The 21,507-nt window shown below is 41.2% G+C and overlaps 3 protein-coding genes and 1 pseudogene across 3 annotated transcripts; all 4 read right to left on the reverse strand.

Moving 5' to 3' along the window:
• Window positions 1-64: 64 nt before the first annotated feature.
• LOC120547642 (zinc-binding protein A33-like) lies at window positions 65-21,333 on the reverse strand. The gene is made up of 3 exons (XM_039783164.1): window positions 21,249-21,333; window positions 18,877-20,304; window positions 65-313 (listed from the first exon to the last, which is right to left on the reverse strand). Exon 2 carries the CDS (start codon window positions 20,285-20,287, stop codon window positions 18,896-18,898), a length of 1,392 nt encoding a protein of 463 aa, XP_039639098.1. The 5' UTR covers window positions 20,288-20,304; window positions 21,249-21,333; the 3' UTR covers window positions 65-313; window positions 18,877-18,895.
• On the reverse strand, window positions 306-1,752 carry LOC120547647 (E3 ubiquitin-protein ligase TRIM39-like). The gene is made up of 2 exons (XM_039783170.1): window positions 629-1,752; window positions 306-588 (listed from the first exon to the last, which is right to left on the reverse strand). The coding sequence occupies exons 1-2, from the start codon at window positions 1,750-1,752 to the stop codon at window positions 330-332; spliced, it is 1,383 nt and encodes a 460-aa protein (XP_039639104.1). The 3' UTR covers window positions 306-329.
• On the reverse strand, window positions 4,526-7,072 carry LOC120547641 (E3 ubiquitin-protein ligase TRIM39-like). Its single transcript, XM_039783163.1, has 2 exons — window positions 7,036-7,072; window positions 4,526-6,647 (listed from the first exon to the last, which is right to left on the reverse strand). Exon 2 carries the CDS (start codon window positions 6,628-6,630, stop codon window positions 5,239-5,241), a length of 1,392 nt encoding a protein of 463 aa, XP_039639097.1. The 5' UTR covers window positions 6,631-6,647; window positions 7,036-7,072; the 3' UTR covers window positions 4,526-5,238.
• LOC120548408 lies at window positions 12,781-15,162 on the reverse strand (annotated as a pseudogene).
• Window positions 21,334-21,507: the final 174 nt, after the last annotated feature.

Consider the following 21,507-nt stretch of genomic DNA (forward strand, 5'->3'; position numbering starts at 1 on the left):
ACCACTTGTCTCTAGTTGCCCCTCCTGTTGAGTGTGGCTGTAACTCCTGTCACTTTTTAGTATCGCCTCCATTTGTATATTCTGTTTGTTTTATTTCTGATTATTTTAGATTGCATTAGGATTACTTTTAGCTTTTTGAAACCTTTTTGTTGGGTTTCATTCATTTTCATTCAGCCATCTCCTTTATCGCTGCAATCAGTTAACTACCCTTTATATTAACAAACATTATTCTGTTTATATTCATTCTATATATAACAGATGGGCCACATTAACATTTAGGAAGTGAATAGTTGTTTACTATTATTATCACCACCTAAAACTACAGACTATCAGACCTGTTGTTTTGTCACACAGACCTTCAGTGGTGATATCTTCAGATCACCAACAGTGTAAATGAATGGAAATATCTTCTCAGTGAAAGTGTGTGTGAAGGTGTGTATGTGTGTGTTAGTATCAGGATCAGAGAACGACAGATTTCCTCTGTTCCAGTCCAGAGTCACTCTGATCCTCTGGAGCTGCTGCTGCACTACGAGATCAGTGTTTGGACCTGATGGAAACACTGAGTATTTACCTGACAAGAACTGTATTGAAAAGCGCTATATAAATTCAATTTATTATTATTATTATTATCCATAATCCAGACCGTATGACTCCCTTCCTCTGGACAGACTCTGCTAACATATCCAGTCTCCAGTATGTATTGTCTCCAACCGCGACATCCCAGCTGTGAGTCCCTGAGTTAAAGCCCTCAGAGCCCAGGACAGAGAAGACTGAATCAATCCTCTCTGGATTATCAGGAAGCTGCTGTTTCTCTCCCCATCTCACACTAGTCAGATCTTCAGACAGGATGAGTTTTGGATAAGCAGTGTTTGGGTCCAGAATCAGAGGAGTGTAGGAGACCATGTCCTTCATCTTGTTCCAGATGTTGAAGCTCAGGTTGCCCAGGTGTTTGGCCTCGTCTATCAGAGCTCCTGAGAGCAGCTGTGGATCCTCCAGCAGGGGGCTCTGCTGGACTCTTTCCACTGCAGCCTTGTAGTTGATCAGGAATGAGACGTCTTCAGCTCTCAGCTGCTCCTCTGTGGCTCTGACTGTGTCTGAAAGAGCTGCTATCTCTCTGCTCAGAGCCTCCATCTTCTCCTTCATCCTCTGACTCTTCTGCTCCTCTTCCTCCCTCAGTGCAGCCATCCTGGCCTCCTCTTCCTCTTCTAGAAACTGGTGAAGTTTTTTAAACTGATCCTTAATCTGTGTCTCTGTGCGTCGGGCCTGGACCTTCAGGTGTTTTGCTGTTTGATCAAACTTCACTTTAACTTGTTCAAAAACCTTTATCTTCTCCTTTAAGGGCTCCAGAGTTTCCTGAAGTTCCCTCTTGTGTTGTCGTGCAGCTTCATCGATGGGTCTGATTCTGTGGTTGGTGTGTGTTTCTGAATGTAGACAGACGAGACACACTGGCTGCTGATGGTCCAGACAGAAGAGTTTGAGTTTCTCAGAGTGCAGACTGCAGAGAGCCTCTGAAGCTCTCTGATCTCTCTGCTGTAAGAAACTCTCACACAGCTTCTTTAACTCCAGGTTACGAGGTGGTTCTGGCCTTGAAGATCTTTTCTTACAAACTGGACACTCCTGTTTTGGTTTCTCTGTCCACCAGCTCTTCAGACAGTCTTTACAGAAGCTGTGGCTACATGACAGAATAACAGGATCTCTAAAGACATCACGACAGACCGAACAGCAGAAATCCTCCTCTGACATGGAAGCCATTTTGTCTCTGAGAGCAGCTGAAAACCACAGAAACGGCAGACGTTAAAACAGGAAGTCAGTTGTGTTTCCCTCTCTTGCACACGGGACAGGTTTGCCTTCAGGGCTGTCTGCTAGGAGGGTTTATTTTAACCCAAACAACTATCTTTACCTAACCTAAACTAAGTAGTTTTTTTGTTTAAACCTAAGAGATTTCTGGCAGAAAGCCCAGAAGGTAAACGTCTCCCGTGTGCCCCCTCCCTGCTGCACAAAGTTGCCTCAGTTACTTTAACTTTGAGTCTTTCAGTGTTTTTTTGTTTTTTAAGTATTTTTTTCAGTCTGCAGCAGATTACAGTTACAGTATTTCACTTCTTCAGTACTTCAGAGCTCCTTCCTGTAACTGTCCTCCCTCAGTTAAAGTTAAAGCTTTGTAATAAAAGGTAAATCTTACCGTCTGTCTGTCGCTGCATCTCTTCTCACTGACAACTCAACAGGAACTAACTGGTTTACCTGGTCTGTCTCAGATGACGTACTGTAAGGTGTGGAGCTTTCTCAGACAGCTGATGAGTTTTATCTTAAAGGGACAGTTCAGATGTTTTTTCAGTGTGGATATTTGAGTTACTTCTCCATAGTCAGAAGCTGTGTTTCATTAGTGTTTCAACAGGCCCTCCTTCACTTCCCCTCAGCCCTTGGTATGACATAACAGCATATGTCACACGGTGGCCACTTGGAGAGCAGAGGGAAAGTGGGCGGGGGATTGAAATGGAACACACCCCTTGTTCACTTTCAGCCCAAACTATAAGGATCGACTGCCAGTTGTAGGCTCATAGTGCTACTGCTTTAGCTACTGCTGTGTGTTTCATTTTCCAATCTTATTTCCATTAATTATTGCTTTCTAGCCCCATTTTTATGTTCATTCTATGTCTGCTTATGTCATGCTGTTTCCTTATTGTACAGTAGGCCTATTTCTTGTATAAAAGGTGCAATACAAATTTTATAAAAAAGTATCATTACTGCTTTTTATAAATACCTGCAGACTGATTTAAATAAAGCTTGGCAATCAGCTGCATGAGTTTCTGATTTATAAAGTTTGTGATCTGTATCATGATTAATCATTTTAATGTTTACATCTCGCAAATATCTTTCATGCATTTACAGACAATGTTGGAAATAAAGAAATAACACATACAACTTGTTAGGGTTGTGGGTTCCTGCTGTAATGTTTCCTGTTTTATTTTGTTAACTCTTGCTCTGTTTGAGTTGATTCCTGTTTCGTGTCATTTGTTCTGTTTTTTCTGTACTCGTCTTGTATGTTTCTCTTGGTTTCCTTCCTGTATTATTTTGTAGTGTTTAGTTCAGCCTGTTCTCATGAACCATACGGTCGATAAGCTGTGAAAAGTTAAGCGCTGTAATTTGTGTGACTCACAAGTTTTTTTTTGCCGAATGCACCACGTTGACGACTGCTGTATAACAATGCGGCTGGTCGTGCAGGGAGGAGGTCGGGGGGGGGGGGACGGGTTGGCGATAATGTACAGGACTTTCAAGCCAGAGAGCAGGGTTCGCTTCCTGGGAAAAACAAAAGACTTTCACCCAGGTAATGTGTGTTCCTTGGGCGTGTTATAATACAAACAGGGTCAGCCCTATGTTCCCACATTTCTAGGAATTTTTTTTCACTGAAAATTAGGCCCTATCTTCCCACAGCCCTATGTTCTCAAAGCCCTATGTTCCCACATTTCTAAGATTTTTCTTAAAATGAGGCGCTATGTTAGGGTTAGGGTTATATTCCATCTGAAGTCATTTGTTAATGGATAATAGGTTGTGTGTAATTGGCTACCAAATTGGGTGAAAGGGGGATATAATCTGATACAAATTTATAAAAAAGTTAATGTGGTAACATAGGACCTAATTTTGGAAAATAAATCTTAGAAATGTGGGAACATAGGGCTGTGGGAAGATATGCACGCTCCCATACAAACCACAACCTTTGCCTAAACTTAACTAGTCGTTTTTATGCCAAAACGTAACTTTCCTCACCGCATAACGCTCACTTTTTCTGGCCTAAATTTAACCGTAATCTCCGCAGATTTACGCATCTACAGCGTTAGCTATTTTTTTTTGCCAACTTTCCTTCCTGTTTTAAGAAGCAGTGACTGTATTGCATTTTCCCTGTAAAACCGTGTCTGTGTTCTTCATATTTATGTAGAATTATAGTTTGCTCTTCCTGTTTAAAATATGCGGCTCTGGTAGATGTTTGCGATTGGTCATGCTGTGCAAACACCGCCTCTTTTATGTGAATGCACCGCTGGATTGGGAAACCCTGGGTTGATTGAACTAGTTTTTAACCATCGTCATGACGCGGTGTATGCGGGACAGCAGTTGTTAGGGTTAGTGAAGCCTGGTAACTGAAAGAAATCCAGGACATGTTGATCTTGACTCGTAGTACAGGCCTCTGCTGGTTCCCTATTCTGTTTACTTACCCCTTGTGTAAAATCTTTTGCCTATGAGGAGTTTATTTATTATTTTGTAGCTTCCACCTTGGTTTGGATTCCATCATTTAAAGACTCACGTAAACCTGGATTTTTCCGAGCATTTTGGGTCCAGAACTCTGTTTCCTGCCTAAGCACTCAGCCAGCCTGACACAACTATCCAGTAAATATAAAGTATGAAGTAAATACTAACTGACATTAGTTATTTTACATGTTTCAGTAACATATAAAGCTAACAATGAGGAAACCAAAGAGTTGAAATGTATTCATTTTAATTTATTCATCTCTGCTTAACATCTCAAAATAATCAGTTATAATCTTAAAATATTGATTTACATCAAAACTACACACAGACATTAAACACAAACAATCACAACAATTTAAATGGATTGACAGAACAATAATAATGTTTCATCTAAACATCCATATTTACATGTATAAACATCCATATGTAACCAGCAGTTTAACTTGGAAATACGGAAGCAAGAGAGAGATGGGAGAGGAGAGAGAGAGAGAGAGAGAGAGAGAGAGAGAGAGAGAGAGGGAGAGAGAGAGAGAGAGAGAGAGAGAGAGAGAAAGTTGATAGTGAAATAAGTGGTCAATTCTTCTCTTATGTGCATGTTTAAATGTGTGCTTTTTGTACTTGTTTCATTAATTGATTTATTATTTTATTTAGTTTCTTGTGTCTTTATGAAGTTTTAGACCACTTCTCTCTAGTTGCCCCTCCTGTTGAGTGTGGCTGTAACTCCTGTCACTTTTTAGTATCTCCTCCATGTGTATATTCTGTTTCTTTTATTTCTGATTATTTTAGATTCCAGGTATTAGTATTACTTTTAGCTTTTTAAAACTTTTTGTTTTTCATTCAGCCGTCTCCTGTACCGCTGCAATCAGTTTACTACCCTTTATATTAATAACCATTATTCTGTTCATATTCATTCTATATATAATAGATGGGCCACATTAACGTTTAAGAATTGAATAGTTGTTTACTATTATTATCACCACCCTAAAACTACAGACTCCATCAGACCTGTTGTTTTGTCACACAGACCTTCAGTGGTGATATCTTCAGATCATCATCAGTGAAAATGTATGGAAACATCTTCTCAGTGAAAGTGTGTGTGAAGGTGTGTATGTGTGTGTTAGTATCAGGATCAGAGAACGACAACTTTCCTCTGTTCCAATCCAGAGTCACTCTGATCCTCCGGAGATCCTTCTTCTTCTTCTTAAATGGGAGATCAGTGCGTGGATCTGATGGAGACCACGCTGAGTATTTACCTTCAGAGAACCCTATTCTCCATAATCCAGACCGTATGACTCCCTTCCTCTGGACAGACTCTGCTAACACACCCAGTAGCCAGTATGTATTGTCTCCAACCTTGACATCCCAGCTGTGAGTCCCTGAGTTAAAGCCCTCAGAGCCCAGGACAGAGAAGACTGAATCAATCCTCTCTGGATTATCAGGAAGCTGCTGTTTCTCTCCCCATCTCACACTAGTCAGATCTTTAGACAGGATGAGTTCTGGATTAGCAGTGTTTGGGTCCAGAATCAGAGGAGAGTAGGAGACCATGTCCTTCATCTTGTTCCAGATGTTGAAGCTCAGGTTGCCCAGGTGTTTGGCCTCGTCTATCAGAGCTCCTGAGAGCAGCTGTGGATCCTCCAGCAGGGGGCTCTGCTGGACTCTTTCCACTGCAGCCTTGTAGTTGATCAGGAATGAGACGTCTTCAGCTCTCAGCTGCTCCTCTGTGGCTCTGACTGTGTCTGAAAGAGCTGCTATCTCTCTGCTCAGAGCCTCCATCTTCTCCTTCATCTTCTGACTCTTCTGCTTCTCTTCCTCCCTCAGTGCAGCCATCCTGGCCTCCTCTTCCTCTTCTAGAAACTGGTGAAGCTTCTTAAACTGATCCTTAATCTGCGTCTCTGTGCGTCGGGCCTGGACCTTCATGTGTTTTGCTGTTTGATCAAACTTCACTTTAACTTGTTCAAAAACCTTTATCTTCTCCTTTAAGGGCTCCAGAGTTTCCTGAAGTTCCCTCTTGTGTTGTCGTGCAGCTTCATCGATGGGTCTGATTATGTGGTTGGAGTGTTTTTCTGAATGTAGACAGACGACACACACTGGCTGCTGATGGTCCAGACAGAAGAGTCTGAGTTTCTCAGAGTGCAGACTGCAGAGAGCCTCTGAAGCTCTCAGATCTCTCTGCTGTAAGAAACTCTCACACAGCTTCTTTAACTCCAGGTTACGAGGTGGTTCATACATAGATTTTTTCTTACAAACTGGACACTCCTGTTTTGGTTTCTCTGTCCACCAGGTCTTCAGACAGTCTCTACAGAAGCTGTGGCTACATGACAGGACAACAGGATCTCTAAAGACTTCATGACAGACCGAACAGCAGAAATCCTCCTCTGACATGGAAGCCATTTTGTCTCTGAGAGCAGCTGAAAACAGCAGAAACAGCAGACGTTAAAACAGGAAGTCAGTTGTGTTTCTCTCCCTCACACACGGGACAAGTTTGCCTTCAGGGCTGTCTGCCAGAAGGGTTTATTTTAACCCAGACCACTATCTTTTCCTAAACTTAACTAAGTAGTTTTGTTGTCTAAACCTAAGAGATTTCTGGCAGAAAGCCCAGAAGGTAAACGTCTCCCGTGAGCCCCTCCCTGCTGCAGAAAGTTGCCTCAGTTACTTTAACTTTGAGTCTCAAAGTGTTTTTCAGTCTGCAGCAGATTACTGTTAAAGTATTTCACTTCTTCAGTACTTTAGAGCTCCTTCCTGTAACTCTCCTCCCTCAGTTAAAGTCTCAGCTTTGTAATAAAAGGTAAATCTTACCGTCTGTCTGTCGCTGTGTCTCTTCTCACTGACAACTCGACAGGAACTAACTTGTTTCCTGGTCTGTTCAGATGACGTAATGTAAGGTGTGGAGCTTTCTCAATCAGCTTTTATTTCAATGTCAAAGTTCAGATGTTATGAAGTGTGGCTTTATGAGCTACTTCTCTATAGTCAGAAGGTAAGCAATATCCTGCTGCATACGGGGGCATCAACAGCTGGCCTTTAGGCTCCTAAAAACATATATACATATATATATATATATATATATATATATATATATATATATATATATATATCAGTGTAAGTGTACGCTACAGCTATATGTTTTTCAGCACTTTAATAGCCCGGTTAAGGTGTATACATGCAGGAATCCCCCAGTTACTGAAGGAGTTCTCTAGCTCTGTTAACAGGTTATAAGAAACGTCATGAAGATGTTTACATGGTGTTTGAGAAATCAGGGTATTGCCTTATCCTGAATATAATCAGTTTTTTAAACTGCATGTAAACACACTGACTGACTGTAGAGAAGCTCATACAAACATACCGGTGTCGTGTCTCTTTAACAGAGAAATCAAACGGTGAAATGCTCGATCACTCTCTAGTATGGAGACTCAGCCCAGGATGTTTCAGAGGAAAACCTTTTTAAAGCTATTCATGCTGAATTTGTTTGTCTTATTTTGAAAGTGTGCGACAGACAGGAGACAGGAAATGCAGTGAGAGAAGTGCAGCAAAGGTCAAATAAATGTGTGCACGCTGCGATCAAAGTTCTCCTCCCAGACACCCTGAGACATCAACACAGTAGCATATTTTAGGCTCCTAAAAACATATATCAGTTTAATTAGACGCTATATTCATAATATTTTTGCCGCTTTACATTGCTGTCAGACAGCCCTTTACTACGGGGAACTGAAGCTGTTATCTTTGCTCTCTTTAAAGCAGTGATGGACTGGGATCAAAAAACAGCCCTGCAACACAACAGCGCTATTGTTGTCAATAACCTAGCTTGGAAATTAGTAACTCTGTCTTCTGATTGAATCTTTCCACACACCTTGCCGCAGTACAATCTTGAATCTTTGTGGCTGCATGCAAAAAATAACATTATCAGTAGTGGCCCTTCTGGCATTTGCCCAAATTCCAGATGGCCTTTGACAAAAACAGTTATTTTACCTCCCAGAACACAGGAGTCGCTGCTCTACCACTGCCTCCATCGCTTAGTTAGTTTGTTAGTTATGTTAGTTCCTAACCCTTTAAAACACCAAAATCACACAACAACACAAACTTCTCCAACCTGGGGGCATGCCGGCCACCATCTACTGAAGCGAATACACTCGGTGGGTTTACATGCACAGCATTTTTAAATTCAAAATAGCCTCTTCATATCATTAATAATACAAAATAAATACACACACACACACACACACACACACCAGACGGTCTGCATCCAATCAGCAGGCATTTTGACTGAAATGCTAATATAACTATAGTTCTGCACCAGTTTGATTCATTTACCAGAGATACACATTTTTCTCTTAGGGGGAGGGGGGCTTACCCCAGGACCTAGATTACATTTCTGGCCTGGCCAAAGCCCCCAATGTTTCAAGATCCTAACAACACCTCTGTAGCTAACTAACGTTAAAGTTTGACGCCGGTCGCATCGGGCGGCCCAGTACCTCCACTGTTTTTTAGAGACACAGTCCCGTCAGCCCCAGAGATGGACAATCTGTTGAGCCGTCTCCCGTTTTCCGCTGCTCGGCTAGGATCGTTGCAGATGGACCGACCACAGGCTGCCGCCTCTGCTGATGTTTTGTTTTGTTGTATCATAGCAACGGTTTGCGGTGACAGATCATTTCCAAGTCAAATCCACTCCAGGGCAGGAGTGGAGAGGGGCAGAACGGAGCATGTGCAGACGCTCAACCCGATCTTACCCCGGTTAAGGTGTATGTAGAGCCTTTTAACAAGTCCTACATTAGGCCAATGAGGTGGGACGAAGGACTAACATGCTCTGATGTGTGTTCTGGGCAGCCAATCAATGAATGTCCATACATGGAATATCTTTCAGTGCAGTGACCCATTTATTCCAACTTAGACGGCCTGCTCCCCATAGCACAGGTAATACAGTCCATTTCATCTGGTTTAGTTTCATTCATCTCCTTTTAAACACAAATCCAACAATATATCAACACGCCACGTTGACACAGTGAAAAGCTGCATGCTTTCCCCTTAGCCACACACCTCTCTGTATCTCTGGCTGTTCATCACCTTTATGCTTTTCCAGAGGCAATGCTTCACCCAGTGCTTAAACATAAAACTGCATGCATTAGTGGCACCAAGTGATATATAAACAAAACAGAAACAAAGTTGCATAATGGCTCCAACAGTGTATACATGCAGGAATCCTCCGGTTACTGAAGGAGTTCTCTTGCTCTTTGTTCTACAAAATACTAACGATACAAATAAAAAATAAACACTAAAATACTCTTTCAGTGTTAACCTACGTTTTATTTATCATGAATAATATCCTCTGAGGATAAAGGTGGGGTTAATAATGTATGAAAATATTTGCTAAATTTAAGGTTGAGGCTTAATATTAAGGGGGGCACTGGCCACCCTTGCCCCTCCCCACCAAACCTCGTTTGTTGATGTTAGCGGACTATGTTTCTAAGCTATCCTTAGATATTGTTACACATTTAAATGAAGCTGTGTAGAGATTTTTAAGTGTGAGCTACACTGTCACTGTAAACATCACAAATGTTGTAATTGTTCAATCATATACATACATGAGCATTTCTGTAAATGTTTGCCAGTTTCATCTTCATGAGCCATTATCAGCTAACAAAGGTAATCTTCTGATATTTCTGTTCCCACTGCCTTCTATGTTTCAGTAAGCATTATTATCTGAAAGCACAACCCAATGATTAATGTTTATTCAGTAGCTTTAAGATCAGATGGCTGTTGGTTTACAGTCTCACTGCTTCTGTAAACATGCTTTTGGGAAAACCTGACAATACAATGTAATAATGATGTGGATAAATGTGCTACTAAACAGAGTTCAGTTCACTTTCTGCTGAATGTTACCAATGATCAAGACTGCTTTTATTTCACATCACAGACATTTATTGATGTAATAAGACAAATACATTCAGTTATACCGTTACAGAGTTAAAAAGAAAAGATAGTGTTGGACCCAACGTTAGCTTAAAATAACAAGGAACTGACTCAACTTGCCCAAAGTACTGTATTACTGGCCCCGGGCCATCAGGCCATCAGGCCGTTGCTTCTGTCAAACCCTGCTTAGTATCTCAAAGTATTCAGTTATAATCTTCAAATATTGACCTACATCAGAACTACACACAGACATTAAACACTAAAACAATCACAACAATTTAAATGGATTGACAGAACAACAATAATAATGTTTCATCTAAACATCCATATTTACATGTATAAACATCCATATGTAACTGGCAGATTAACTTGGACATACGGAAGCAAGTAAACATTCTTATAAGAGAGTTACATGTGGAGAGAGAGAGGGAGAGAGAGAGAGAGAAAAGGGGGAGGAAGGGATGGAGGGAGAGAGGGATGGAGAGAGAGAAACAGAGAGAGAGAGAGAGAGAGTTGATACTGATATAAGTGGTCAATTCTTCTCTTATGTGCATGTTTTAAGGTGTGCCTTTTGTTGTGACTTGTTTGATTGATTGATGTATTATTTTATTTGTTGTGTCTTTATGAAGTTTTAGGCCACTTCTCTCTAGTTGCCCCTCCTGTTGAGTGTGGCTGTAACTCCTGTCACTTTTAAGTATCTCCTCCATTTGTATATTCTGTTTGTTTTATTTCTGATTATTATAGATTCCAGGTATTAGTATTTTACATTTAGTTTTATCTTGATTTAGTATTTATATTTTTACTGATTGTTTAAAATGTATTCATGTTTAGAATCTACATCTGAGTTTTTAATTTGTGGACTTGCATGTGTTCGTGGGAACCCCAAATGAGTAGTTAAAAGTATGAAGTGGGTTTGAGTCCCAAGCTTTGGATATTCTTTGTGTGAAAGTCCCAAGGTGGCATTGTCGACATTTGTACCTGTAATACAATTTAGCAGACACCCCTCCACGTGTCTGGTTACACATATATCTTTTAGCTTTTTAAAACCTTTTGTTGTGTTTCATTCAGCCGTCTCCTGTACCACTGCAATCAGTTTAGGGACCGGTCATCCAATTTTTTTTTGTCTGGGGGGAGGGTCACCCAACTTTTGTATTCATGAGAACAGTAATATTTCAAAGTGGCTTGTTTGGTGCATACTGTATTTATCCATGTAGCTCCATGAAGCTCTCTCAGTCTCAGCCCCTATTGCTAGCAGATGGGTCCCTCCCTATTTAGTCAGCCAGACAATTTGAACTGTAGCTTTAGAGACCGTGGGATTTCCCAAACTGAATAAATCCCGCTCGCATATATAAAAACAAAACTGCTTTTGTAGCTCCATCGTGTTGTAACTAAGGCATCTGCTGAAAAGATATTTTATTCATTAGCATGATTGCCATACTGTTTAGTTCAAAAACATCCAAAACAACGTATGAAAACATACCAGACGCAAGATTTTATTTTGAAAAGTCGAAGCTCGCAGATTGCACCATCCAGGTTATGCATGAGATGGGAGGTCTCCAGGCTGCAGCAATACCCGATTCAAATATCCTTTTGGTCCCGGTGATTATTTGTGAAATTGTGCAAACGACAGCCTTTTCAAGGCATTTGAGAAGGAAGGAGTGGTAGCATGCAAGCACCCAAATTTACACTCGTCTAAGAAATGGAGTTTTGGATAATGTTCAGCTTTGGCAAGCTTACCTATGTGCTAAAATATACAATGACTGAGGAAGCCTAGTGACGAGTCCATAGCAACCAGTGTTGAATTTCTTATTACCCAGTGTCCTTTGTTGAATGGTCTCAATTAGGGCTGCAGCTATCAATTATTTTAGTAATCGAGTATTCTACCGATTATTCCATCGATTGATCGAGTAATCGGATAAGAAATAGTAAGAAATACTTAGTAAACAGCAATAGTAAATATTTATTTTTGCTGTTTATTAAAAAAAGGATATACAAAAGACAGGTTTCCTTTTTTAGAAAAAGCTACATTTTTTTATTGCCAAATTCCAAGACCCTTAAAAAAAAGTACATTTTTGGTGGCCCAAATGTTAATATTTTTCACCCCCTTCCCCATCTTGCCTCTGGCTCTTTGCACTGGATATGCAAAAGAGCTGTTCACTAACCAGAGGGTCAATGTGACGATACAAAGCTTACAGCAGGGCTATTCAACTACACTGTTCTGTGGGGACACATTTTCAGAAGCCTATTTTCGTCTTCCTTCATTTGTAATCTGGGCTGTCAGTCTTGTGTCCACAGAAGCGTCAACCTAATATGTGCTAGTATTGCGCTAGTAATAATCCTCCGTGTGGAAACACAGTGAGCCGTACAACCTTAATTACTGGTACATTGATGTATCGAAGCTTCGAGGCAAAGAATTTTGCAATCGAATTATTCGAGTTATTCAAGGAATTGTTTCAGCCATAGTCTCAATGTTTTATTGTTTTATTTCATGTGACTACTAGTAGGGCTGAACGATTAATTGCATTAACAACCATTATTCTGTTTATATTCAGTCTAAATATAATAGATGGACCACATTAACATTTAGGAAGTGAATAGTTGTTTAATATTATTATCACCACCCTAAAACTACAGACTCCATCAGTACTGTTGTTTTGACACACAGACCTTCAGTGGTGATATCTTCAGATCATCATCAGTGTTAATGTATGGAAACATCTTCTCAGTGAAAGTGTGTGTGAAGGTGTGTATGTGTGTGTTAGTATCAGGATCAGAGAACGACAACTTTCCTCTGTTCCAATCCAGAGTCACTCTGATCCTCCGGAGATCCTTCTTCTTCTTCTTAAATGGGAGATCAGTGCGTGGATCTGATGGAGACCACGCTGAGTATTTACCTTCAGAGAACCCTATTCTCCATAATCCAGACCGTATGACTCCCTTCCTCTGGACAGACTCTGCTAACACACCCAGTGTCCAGTCTGTACTGTCTCCAACCTCGACATCCCAGCTGTGAGTCCCTGAGTTAAAGCCCTCAGAGCCCACGACAGAGAAGTAAAAATCAATCCTCTCTGGATTATCAGGAAGCTGCTGTTTCTCTCCTCCTCTCACACTAGTCAGATCTTCAGACAGGATGAGTTCTGGATTAACAGTGTTTGGGTCCAGAATCAGAGGAGTGTAGGAGACCATGTCCTTCATCTTGTTCCAGATGTTGAAGCTCAGGTTGCCCAGGTGTTTGGCCTCGTCTATCAGAGCTCCTGAGAGCAGCTGTGGATCATCCAGCAGGGGGCTCTGCTGGACTCTTTCCACTGCAGCCTTGTAGTTGATCAGGAATGAGACATCTTCAGCTCTCAGGTCCTCCTCTGTGGCTCTGACTGTGTCTGAAAGAGCTGCTATCTCTCTGCTCAGAGCCTCCATCTTCTCCTTCATCCTCTGACTCTTCTGCTCCTCTTCCTCCCTCAGTGCAGCCATCCTGGCCTCCTCTTCCTCTTCTAGAAACTGGTGAAGCTTCTTAAACTGATCCTTAATCTGTCTCTCTGTGCGTCGGGCCTGGACCTTCAGGTGTTTTGCTGTTTGATCACACTCCTCTTTAACTTGTTCAAAAACCTTTATCTTCTCCTTTAAGGGCTCCAGAGTTTCCTGAAGTTCCTTCTTGTGTTGTCGTGCAGCTTCATCGATGGGTCTGAATCTGTGGTTGGAGTGTTTTTCTGAATGTAGACAGACGAGACACACTGGCTGCTGATGGTCCAGACAGAAGAGTTTGAGTTTCTCAGAGTGCAGACTGCAGAGAGCCTCTGAAGCTCTCTGATCTCTCTGCTGTAAGAGACTCTCACACAGCTTCTTTAAGTCCAGGTTACGAGGTGGTTCTGGTCTTGAAGATCTTTTCTTACAAACTGGACACTCTCGTCTGTTTCTCTCTCCACCAGCTCTCCAAACAGTCTTTACAGAAGCTGTGGCTACATGACAGAAGAACAGGATCTCTAAAGACTTCATGACAGACCGAACAGCAGAAATCCTCCTCTGACATGGAAGCCATTTTGTCTCTGAGAGCAGCTGAAAACAGCAGAAACAGCAGACTGTCCCAGTTTTAACTGCTCTTATTTTAACATAAATACCAATTATAATGACAAAACATATTTGTAGAACATTTATTGTAAAAAGAACCTACAATGTACAACATTTGTGTTTGTGTGTGTGTGTGTGTGTGTGTGTGTGCCTGCATGTGTGTGCAAACATTGGTGGTTCACATGCACAAGTGGCAACATGAACTGACAACATGTACTGTGGGTGTGTGTGTGTGTGTGTGTGTGTGTGTGTGTGTGTGTGTGTGTGTGTGTGTGTGTGTGTGTGTGTGTGTGTGTGTGCGTGTGCGTGTGTAGAATAGGCACACAAGCAAAGGAAAGTAGCAGGAGTGTGTGTATGGAGATGTCTTTCATCTCCTGGATGAAAATTGTACTCTTGGCCATTCATTTCCTATGGCGGTCATTTTTGACCGTAAACAATAAAAGTGTGACCAATTTGAATAAATCACTCAAAATTCAAAGAAAGTATTCACAATGAATTGTATGTGTTCAAACACCTCTTGTGAAGGGTATCATAAGGTCTTGAGGCAATCTGATGAAAAATCCTATTTTTATGATACAGGGAATATTTCAATTGGTCATTTTTGACCGGAACAGTGTTAGAAGGTTAATCAAGACCACTATCTTTTCCTAAATTTCCTAAATTTAACTAAGTAGTGTTGTTTTCTAAACCTAAGAGATTTCTGGCAGAAAGCCCAGAAGATAAACGTCTCCTGTGAGCCCCTCCCTGCTGCAGAAAGTTGCCTCAGTTACTTTCACTTTGAGTCTCAAAGTGTTTTTCAGTCTGCAGCAGGTTACAGTATTTAACTTCTTCAGTACTTTAGAGCTCCTTCCTGTAACTGTCCTCCCTCAGTTAAAGTCACAGCTTTGTAATAAAAGGTCAATCTTACCGTCTGTCTGTCGGTGCATGTCTTCTCACTGACAACTCAACAGGAACTAACTGGTTTACCTGGTCTGTCTCAGATGATGTAATATAAGGTGTGGAGCTTTCTCAGGCAGCTGATAAGTTTTATCTTAAAGACAAAGTTCAGATGTTATGAAGTGTGGTTTCATGAGCTATTTCTCCATAGTCAGAAGCTAAGCAATATCCTGCTGTATACGGGGGCAGCTGCACATTTTAGGCTCCTAAAAACTTATATATCGGTTTAATTAGACGCTATATTTATAATATTTTTGGCGCTTTACCTTTCTTTCAGACAGCTCTTTACAACGGGGAACTGAAGCTGTTATCTCGGCTCTCTTCAAAGCAGTGACGGACTGGGATCAAAAAACGGCCCTGGCATTTGCAACACAACGACACTATTGTTAATAACCTAGCTTGGAAATTAATAATTAAATTCAAAATATCCTTTAATATTTCATATAATTAATAATACAAAACAAACACACACACACACACAAAGACACAAACACACACATGCACAGATACACACACATGATACCAATGATCGATACTGCTTTTATTTCACATCACAGAATTTTTTTTGATGTCAAAAGATAAATACATTCAGTTCAGTTCATTCAGTTCACATGCACACCATTTTTTAATTCCAAATAGCTTGTAATATTTCATATAACTAATAATACAAAATGAATACAGACACACATCAGATGGTCTGCATGCAAGCAGCAGGCATTTTGACTGAAATGGTAATATAAATTTTGTTCTACACCAGATTGATTCATTTACCAGAAATACACATTTTTCTCTTAAGGGGCTTACCCCAGGACCTAGATTACATTTCTGGCCTGGCCTAAGCCCCCAATGTTTCAAGATCCTAACAACACCTCTGTAGCTAACTAACAGCGGCTTGGTCCCTCCAATGTGTTTGCAGAGACACAGTGCGGTCAGCCCCAGAGATGGGCACTGCCAGGTGCTCTTGAGCAAGGCACCGTACCCCCCACTAACCGCTCAGGGCGCTGGTCCAGCACTGGCAGCCCACTCACTCTGACATCTCTCCATTTGTGCATGAATAGGTCCTGAGTGTATTTCAGGCTTGTGTGTAGTGATTTCTAACAGAGTGTAAATTGTAATTTCCCCAATGGGGATCAATAAACAGTATAAATTATTATAAATTATTATTAGATGGACAATCTGTTGAGCCGTCTCCCGGTGTCTGGAAAAGTCGACGTAAAGCTTTATTTTTGTACCGTTTTGTTAAGAAAAACAAAAGAAAACGCCAGCGAAAAATGGAGTCTCAAGTGCGTCAGAACTCTGCCGCCTCTGCTGATGTTTTGTTTTGTTGTATCATAGCAACGGTTTGCGCTGACGGATCATTTCGGAGTCAAATCCAGTCCAGGGCAGGAGTAGGGAGCGGCAGAACGGAGCATGTGCAGACGCTTAACCCGATCTTACCCAGGTTAAGGTGTATGTAGAGTCTTTTAATAACTCCTACATTAGGCCAATGAGGTGACATGAAGGAAGAACCTGCTCTGATGTGTGTTCTGGGCAGTCAATAAATGAATGTCCATACATGGAATATCTTTCAGTGCAGGGACCCATTTATTCCAACTTAGATGGCCTTCTCACCGTAGCACAGGTAATACAGTCCATTTAATCTTGTTTAATTTCATTCATCTCCTTTTAAACACAAATCCAACAATACATCGACACGCCACGTTGACACAGTGAAAAGCTGTATGCTTTCCCCTTAGCCACACACCTCTCTGTATCTCTGGCTGTTCATCACCTTTATACTTTTCCAGAGGCAATGCTTCACCCAGTGCTTAAACATAAAACTGCATGCATTAGTGGCACTAAGTGATATATAAACAAAACAGAAAGAAAGTTGCATAATGGCTCCAACAGTGTATACATGCAGGAATCCTCCGGTTACTGAAGGAGTTCTCTAGCTCTTTGTTCTACAAAAGACTAACGATACAAATAAAAAATAAACACTAAAATACTCTTTCAGTGTTAACCTACGTTTTATTGATCATGAATAATATCCTCTGAGGATAAAGGTGGGGTTAATAATGTATGAAAATATTTGCTAAATTTAAGGTGGCCAGAGGGTGGTTGAGGCTTAATATTAAGGGGGCACTGGCCACCCTTGTCCCCCCCAGAACCTTGTTTGTTGATGTTAGTGGACTATGTTTCTAAGCTATCATTAGATATTGTTGCACATTTAAATTAAGCTGTGTAGAGACTTTTGGCAAGTGTGAGCTTCACTCTCCCTGTAAATATCCCAAATGTTGTAATTGTTCAATCATATACGTACATGAGCATTACTGTAAATGTTTGCCGGTTTCATCTTCATGAGCCATTATCAGCTAACAAAGGTAATCTTCTGATATTTCTGTTCCCACTGCCTTCTATGTTTCAGTAAGCATTATTATCTGAAAGCACAACCCAATGATTAATGTTTATTCAGTAGCTTTAATCAGATCGCTGTTGGTTTACAGTCTCACTGCTTCTGCAAACATGCTTTTGGGAAAACCTGGCAATACAATGTAATACTGATGTAGATAAATGTGCTACTAAACAGAGTTCAGTTCACTTTCTGCTGAATGTTACCAATGATCAAGACTGCTTTTATTTCACACCACAGACATTTATTGATGTCAAACGACAAATACATTCAGTTATACCGTTACAGAGTTAAAAAGAAAAGATAGTGTTGCACCCAACGTTAGCATCAAATTAGAAGGAACTGACTCGTCACTTTGACTGGCTGGCCAATCAACTTGCCCGACATACAGTCTTACTGTCCCTGGGCCATCGGGCCATCGGGCCATCAGGCCTTTGCTTATGTTGAACCCTGCTTAGTATCTCAAAGTAATGACTTACATCAAAACTACACATAGACATTAGACCAACACATTCTCACTCCCAGCGCGTCAGAAAGCGACATTTGGTCAGATATCTTTGGCGTTTGTTATTAACGCTAAAAGTCTCCTTTAGACTTGTATGTGACGTGCTTGGTCGGGACTCTCGGCATCACTTTTTGATGCTCTGGGTTGCGATGCACGTTTAACTGACATATGGCACAAGAACGGGACAGTTAGGTATAAGAAAAGATAGATCACATTAACTTTTAACCCAGCTTACACCAAGCCCTTTCCTGTCACATTATGACTCACTGTGAGCTCATTCTTCTCTCTGTCTGCAGGTCTCATCTCAAATTAACATCACAACCAGGACCAGAAGCAGGAAGAGCTCCTAAATATATTTAGAACAGTTTAACACAGTTATAATGGCATAAAACATAAAGAAAGAGATAAGTCCCTTTGATAAACTTTTTTTTTAAATAGTAAAACAGTTGATTTCCCTAAAGGTAACACATGTACTGTATATATAATACAGGAAAAAGAGAATTTGTGGCTTTGCATCATTCACACAAACTCAACACCAGTGCTGGAATGTAACTAAGTATATTCACTCCAGTACTGTATTTTAGTCCAGAACTTTATGTTTCTCAGATTCTTGATCATGCAAATGGTCAATGTTTGAAGATGGACATTTAAAACGCAATGTTTCTATCCAGTTTGTAGTTTTTGGCTTAACTTTGGAGCTTTTTACATTATAGCCGCACCGAGACCCATTTACGGATGGTCTGAATTGTTTTTGGCGATCTTTTAAACCAAACATACTTTTTCAAACCCTGCAGACTGTATTTGGGGTTAGGAGGGTTAAGAAGTGAATTATTATCACCACCCTAAAACTACAGACTCTATCAGACCTGTTGTTTTGTCACACAGACCTTCAGTGGTGATATCTTCAGTGGGGCTTTATTCACAGTGAAAATGTATGGAAACATCTTCTCAGTGAAAGTGTGTGTGAAGGTGTGTATGTGTGTGTTAGTGTCAGGATCAGAGAACGACAGCTTTCCTCTATTCCAGTCCAGAGTCACTCTGATCCTCTGGAGCTGCTTCTCAAATGGGAGATCAGTGTTTGGAGCTGATGGAGACCACGCTGAGTATTTACCTTCAGAGAAATATATTCTCCATAATCCAGACTGCATGCCTCCATTCCTCTGGACAGACTCTGCCAACACACCCAGTGACCAGTCTGTACTGTCTCCAACCTCGACATCCCAGCTGTGAGTCCCTGAGTTAAAGCCCTCAGAGCCCAGGACAGTGGCGAGAGAATCAAACCTCTCTGGATTATCAGGAAGCTGCTGTTTCTCTCCCCATCTCACACTAGTCAGATCTTTAGACAGGATGAGGTTTGGATAAGCAGTGTTTGGGTCCAGAATCAGAGGAGAGTAGGAGACCATGTCCTTCATCTTGTTCCAGATGTTGAAGCTCAGGTTGCCCAGGTGTTTGGCCTCGTCTATCAGAGCTCCTGAGAGCAGCTGTGGATCCTCCAGCAGGGGGCGCTGCTGGACTCTTTCCACTGCAGCCTTGTAGTTGATCAGGAATGAGACGTCTTCAGCTCTCAGCTGCTCCTCTGTAGCTCTGACTGTGTCTGAAAGAGCTGCTATCTCTCTGCTCAGAGCCTCCATCTTCTCCTTCATCCTCTGACTCTTCTGCTCCTCTTCCTTCCTCAGTGCAGCCATCCTGGCCTCCTCTTCCTCTTCTAGAAACTGGTGAAGCTTCTTAAATTGATCCTTAATATGTTTCTCTGTGCGTCGGCCCTGGACCTTCATGTGTTTTGCTGTTTGATCAAACTTCACTTTAACTTGTTCAAAAACCTTTAACTTCTCCTTTAAGGGTTTCAGAGTTTCCCGAAGTTTCTTCTTGTGTTGTCGTGCAGCTTCATCGATGGGTCTGAATCTGTGGTTGGAGTGTTTTTCTGAATCTCTGCAGACGAGACACACTGGCTGCTGATGGTCCAGACAGAAGAGTTTGAGTTTCTCAGAGTGCAGACTGCAGAGACCCTCTGAAGCTCTCTGATCTCTCTGCTGTAAGAAACTCTCACACAGGTTCTTTAAGTCCAGGTTACGAGGTGGTTCTGGCCTTGAAGATCTTCTCTTACAAACTGGACACTCCTGTGCCTGTTTCTCTCTCCACCAGGTCTTCAGACAGTCTTTACAGAAGCTGTGGCTACATGACAGAAGAACAGGCTCTCTAAAGACTTCATGACAGACCGAACAGCAGAAATCCTCCTCTGACATGGAAGCCATTTTGTCTCTGAGAGCAGCTGAAAACAGCAGAAACAGCAGACGTTAAAACAGGAAGTCAGTTGTGTTTCCCTCCCTCGCACACGGGACAAGTTTGCCTTCAGGGCTGTCTGCAAACTGTCCCAGTTTTAACTGCTTTTATTTTAACATAAATACCAATTAAAATGACGAACAAAATATTTGTAACAGAACATTTATTGTATAAAGAACCTACAATGTACAACATGTGTGTGTGTGCCTGCATGTGTGTGCAAACATTGGTGGTTCACATGCACAAGTGGCAACATGACAACATGAACTGACAACATGTACTGTGTGTGTGTGTGTGTGTGTGTGTGTGTGTGTGTGTGTGTGTGTGTGTGTGCGTGTGCGTGTGTAGAATAGGCACACAATCAAAGGAAAGTAGCAGGAGTGTGTGTATGGAGATGTCTTTCATCTCCTGGATGAAAATTATACTCTTTGCCATTCATTTCCTATGGCGGTCATTTTTGAACGTAAACAAAAAAAGTGTGACCAATTTGAATAAATCACTCAAAATTCAAAGAAAGTAGTCACATTGAATTGTATGTGTTCAAACACCTCTTGTGAAGGGTATCATAAGGTCTTGAGGCAATCTGATGAAAAATCCTATTTTTATGATACAGGGAATATTTCAATTGGTCATTTTTGACCGGAACAGTGTTAGAAGGTTAATCGAGACCACTATCTTTTCCTAAATTTAACTAAGTAGTGTTGTTTTCTAAACCTAAGAGATTTCTGGCAGAAAGCCCAGAAGGCAAACTTCTCGCCCCCTCCCTGCTGCAGAAAGTTGCCTCAGTTACTTTCACTTTGAGTCTCTAAGTGTTTTTCAGTCTGCAACAGATTACAGTTAAAGTATTTCACTTCTTCAGTACTTTAGAGCTCCTTCTTGTAACTCTCCTCCCTCAGTTAAAGTCACAGCTTTGTAATAAAAGGTAAATCTTACTGTCTGTCTTTCGGTGCGTGTCTTCTCACTGACAACTCAACTGGTTTCCTGCTTTGTCTCAGATGATGTAAGATATGGAGGTTTCTCATGCAGCTGATGAGTTTTATCTTAAAGGGACAGTTCAGATGTGTTTTTCAGTGTGGATATTTGAGTTACTTGTCCATAGTCAGAAGCTGTGTTTCATTAGTGTTTCAACATGTCCTACTTCACTTCCCCTCAGCCCTTGGTATGACATAACCGCACATGTCACATGGTGGCC

Source organism: Perca fluviatilis, chromosome 19, assembly GCF_010015445.1.
Source record: "Perca fluviatilis chromosome 19, GENO_Pfluv_1.0, whole genome shotgun sequence".
Lineage (NCBI taxonomy): Eukaryota > Metazoa > Chordata > Actinopteri > Perciformes > Percidae > Perca > Perca fluviatilis.